Raw genomic sequence first — 5,076 nt, 5'->3', positions numbered from 1 at the left:
AATAATACCAACCGTGCCCCTGTGTTCGAATCACAGGAGTCTGACGTTTAATAAAAAAAATATAACAATCTACATAAATATACCCCCATATAAAAAAACAACATTATTTAATGTAGATTGTTATATTTATTTAGGCTTTGATTAAACGTCAGACTCATGTGGTCGAATCACAGGTGCCTGGATCGTTTTAGAAAAAAAATAAAGTAGTATAGATCTACTATATGAGAGTCTCATGTATAGTAACTCTACTATAATATTTTTTTCTAAAACGATCAGGCACCTGTGGTCGAATCTCCTACTAGGCCGTCTATGTCCCTGGTTGCCTGGCCAAGGCGAACTCCGGCATTAATAAATGTGGACTTGGTGGGGCAGCAGTTCATTAAAATATTAACAATGACTGAATTATAGTTAAATTGCCTTAACCAGTACCTGTAATGAAGTGATCGCTGCATGTATAAAGATATTTTGTAGTAGGCTTCTGTCACAGTCCCAACCATACTTTTGTATATTTTACATTTTTGTATATATCAAACAATATCTGAACTATTTGTACATGTATTCGATGAAAGAAATCAGGTATTATCTGGTCTAAATATTGTACTTTTATTTTCTTAATTATTTGCTGTAAATTTTATAAATGCGGATTCTCCGGATCCGAGTTCGAATATTTGAAATTAGTCTCGCCGGAAGGAAAATATACATGTAAGCGAGAACAGCGGTGTAAATTTTGGCAGTCAGTTATTGCTTATATGGGGTTAGCCAACGCAAAATACAGTTTGCGGTAAGTTTGAAATCATTTCTTGTGCCTTTATAGTGCAATTATATGCCCTAAAACTGTTGTGTTTGATATTTGAGGCGAATATTTATCGATAAATGTATATGCTTATAACGCTATATGAGTACAGTTCAATATATCTCTATTATAGCTATAAGATATCAACTGTTATATGAATTTAGTTTGTATTTAATAAATATAAGCGAAAGTTGTCAATATGTCAATGAATTACATGGAATTCAGGCTAGAATTAGTGAATAGATTCATATCAATTACTGTATGTAGGCAGATGAATGTATATACACAAATAATAGTTGAAATAGAAGAAATACTGTGTATAAATATTTATGAATCATTATAGACTATATAGTCAGCATAGTCAGACGTAGTCTTGTGTTATTGCAGTTCTACCCATGTTGATAGCGGGAACGAATGTGACACAGTCAGAATACATACATATATAGAATACAGAGTCATATGTGGGCCAGGACAGCCGCCAGTTACAGTCCTGTGTGGACAGATGCTATGATGTCCTGTGTGGGCAGATGCTATGATGTCCTGTGTGGGCAGATGCTATGATGTCCTGTGTGGACAGATGCTATGATGTCCTGTGTGATCAGATGCTATGATGTCCTATATGGTCGTGCAGATGTTCTAATACAGTCGAACTTCGTTAACTCGAACTCGGAAAACTCGAAGACCCCGTTTAACTCGAAGCACTTTGTCGGTCCCGGCAAAATCTTCTCTTTATTCTAGTAATCAAAACTCGGAAAACTCGAATTCGGAAAACTCGAAAAACTCTGTTAATTCAAAGTAAAAATTTGGTCCCAACAACAAAACATATACTGAATATGATCGGAAAACTCGAAGTATAAATTTTGTGCCGGTCAATTACATTGCTGATGCGCTACGCCGTTTTGCAATTTTACCGACAATAGGCTTTACAAGTGAATATTAATGAACAATACTGTAATTAACAATATTCATGTTTTAGAAAAGTGTTTATTGTTATTTAATTGAATGATAAAAGGTAACCGTTAGATCTTATAATTGATAGATATCGGCGATAAAAAGTGAAGTTCTACTCACATTGCGTAATTTCCGTGTCTGTCAGCCATAACAAACACCGACCTGTGTATACACTCAGTGAAGCGGAACTAAGCTATAGAAAACAATCACAACACTGGCCTAGGCTTAATGTTTTTACAGGAGTACGCATGAAACGGTCACCTGTGCTCAATTAAACCGACAAATGAGTGAAACAATTATTTAATTAGCGTCGAAGTACTTAGGGCAGAATTAGTGAGGAGATGTCATGAGTGTCACATAGGGATAAAAGCAGGGGTGTTTCTCACCGAAATCATACCCGTTTCGAAATGTCGAAGTCAATTGAGCAATCCAACGAAGGACCCGGTTTATCCGGGGGGGATACTTGGATCGATTGATAGGGCGAAGACCGGAGTGAAGAGGAAGATAGAGACGAAGACAGTCGAGACAAAGTACAGAGCGATATTAGCCGTGGAAAAGGGAGACAGGTCAAAATCTGACATTGCTAGAGAATTCGGCATCCCAGCAAATACTTTATCGACATGGTTGAAAGCAAAAGAAAAGATCATGACTGCATACAGCAACGATGGTATAAGCCCCAGCAGAAAGAAGGTAAGAACAGCCAAACATGAAGACACCGAGACTGCGCTACTAAAGTGGTTCACGCATGCCCGAGACAACAATCTTCCGGTAACCGGCCCGATGCTGAAAGCTAAAGCCAAGGATCTGGCCGAGAAAATTGGAGAGCAGAACTTCGCCTGTAGCACAGGGTGGCTAGACAGATTCAAAGACCGACACAACATCAGCTTTAAGAAAATCTGCGGCGAAGCTAAATCTGTAGACATCGCCAGTGATGCAATGACAAAGTGGGCCGACGACCTCCGCGTCATTCTGTCCGAGTATCAGCCCCAGGACATATTTAATGCTGCCATATTTTTCCGGCTACCCGACCGTACTCTCGACTTCAAAGGAACCGACTGCCATGGCGGGAAACGGAGTGGAGCTAACTGTCCTCGTCTGCGCTAACATGACCGGTACGGAGAAATTACCACTCTTCATCATCGGCAAGTCGGCCAAACCCAGATGTTTTAAGAATGTCCACTCCCTACCGACAGAGTATACGGCCAACAAAAAAGCATGGATGACCGTCGACATTTTCACCAAATGGTTACACCAGATTGACAGGAAGTTCGCAAGGCAGCATCGCCGCATCGCAATGGTTATCGACAACTGTCCAGCTCATCCCCAGATTAAAGACCTGAAAGCCACAAAGCTCATCTTCCTGCCGCCAAACACTACCAGCAAGACACAACCGATGGACCAGGGAGTTATACAGAATCTCAAAGTCCACTACCGGAAACGACTAATCCTTCGTCACATCAAAGCCATAGATCGACACCAGGAACTACAGATCTCCGTCCTCGACGCAATGAAACCTCTGGCTGTATCCTGGAGGTGTGTGACTGAGACCACGATTAAGAACTGTTTCCACCACGCAGGATTCAAGATTTATGACAACCCGGCACCCATTGACAGCGATGATGATGATGAAGATGACATACCGCTAGCCCACCTACTAAGCCTGCCAGTCCCATTCGACCAATACGCCTCCGTAGACTCCGATGTACCCACTAACGCCACCATGACTGATGACGATATTGTCGACGAAATCATGCAACGTAAAAGCAACAACGCAGATGATCAAGATGATACCGAGACTGTGGATGATGATGTACCCGAACTACCACTACCCACTACTGACATGGCAACAGATGCGTGCGCCCTACTCATTCGAGTGTTAGAGACCCGACCAAACAAGTCCGCTCAAATACAGACTCCCCTCAGGATCTCGGACGATCTCATTCGCGAGGACCTCAGAGCCCAGACCAATACCAGGACTCAATCAAAGATATCAGACTACTTCAGTGACTTTGCGTGTCAACGAAACAGTGAACATTGATAGTGATCGATAGTGTTAAGACTTTACGAACTGGAACTTGGTGTGCTTTCGCAAATAATGTATGACAATGGTGTTTTAATTATGGCCTTAAATTCGAAGACTAGTGCTTATAATGAATGTTCATTTACTTACAGTGCTTTGTAAGTCGACAGGTGTTATCGTAACTAACATGTTGTGTACATGCATACTCTTTAATATAATCTTCCTAGTGTATGCGCCAAATCAGTGATGTTGAGTAACATTTGTTGCACATGCGCAACGGAAGTTTATGTATGTTATCGAAGCAGGAGAGTTCTCATAGTCGGTCATATGTAGTGCTGTTTAGAATGATATCGTAAGTTTTTCACATTGTATGTGTTTCTTAAAATGTTAGATTTGGTTCTATTTTGTTTGTATTATGTGTTTAATTAATGTCAAATTATTAAATTGTGAATGTTGATTTCCGTATCATCGTTATTTATGTAGCCTAGACTCGTGTTGACATGTAGGCTAATCTAGTTCTCGTTAATTAAAAAGGACTGACAGAACGAAATTGATGGTTTCTAAATAATAAGCAAACTGCACCTAATTTAATTATCAATTCTGGTTTTTCAACGATCAAGAACAAAATATGTTTGCTTATTACCGGAATCTACATCAAGCTCGTATATAGCCAAAAAGTGACAAAAAGTACAAGGAACGTCAGGAACATTAAAAATCTTTGCACCAAAACTCATGAACTCGGCTATCTCGAAGACTCGGATAACTCGAAGTATTTTCGTGGTCCCATCAACTTCGAGTTAACGAGGTTTGACTATATATATTATAGTAACAATGTATAAGCATTTATGATGATAAAAGTATTCATTGTAAAGATAGATTATTATTCTTGTTTTTTGTTTGAATAGTTTTAGCGTGATAACATATGAAATATGTATTCACTGAGCACTTCATGTACATCATCTAAGGATTAGTAATATCTGTGATATCTGCTTAATTCTTTGTGTATTGTCTTTGTAGGGGTTTTTTTTAATTAAATGGAATAAAAATATGAAGCGTCGATCTGCGTCCTTCTTCTACACTCTATTTTACAGTAACAAGACTTTGTTTATATACCATACCTGATATAAAATGATCAGAGCACACACGAGTATAGGCATAACTTGATTCCACCAAATCGGATCTGTCGATGCGACATGTTCGGCGCCCTTTTTCTGATAATTCCTGGCATGCGTTTCCCTGGTTCAATATGACCGACGGTAGTCTGAAGAATGACTTGTCCGTGTTACGCCCGCCTTGGTTAGCACAGCCAATA

General features: G+C 39.6%; 1 protein-coding gene across 1 annotated transcript; it reads left to right on the top strand.

Annotated features, from left to right (window-relative positions):
* Positions 1–2,849: 2,849 nt before the first annotated feature.
* Positions 2,850–3,782, top strand: LOC132563831 (tigger transposable element-derived protein 4-like). The gene has a single exon (XM_060228583.1). The coding sequence runs from the start codon at positions 2,850–2,852 to the stop codon at positions 3,780–3,782; it is 933 nt and encodes a 310-aa protein (XP_060084566.1).
* The last annotated feature ends 1,294 nt before the right edge of the window (positions 3,783–5,076 follow it).

Source organism: Ylistrum balloti, unplaced genomic scaffold, assembly GCF_031769215.1.
Source record: "Ylistrum balloti isolate Yb309-2 unplaced genomic scaffold, AGI_CSIRO_Ybal_v1 Utg371876, whole genome shotgun sequence".
NCBI classification, from domain to species: domain Eukaryota; kingdom Metazoa; phylum Mollusca; class Bivalvia; order Pectinida; family Pectinidae; genus Ylistrum; species Ylistrum balloti.
The sequence above is the reverse complement of the archived record's forward strand: the minus strand, read 5'-3'. Positions and strand labels throughout refer to the sequence as shown.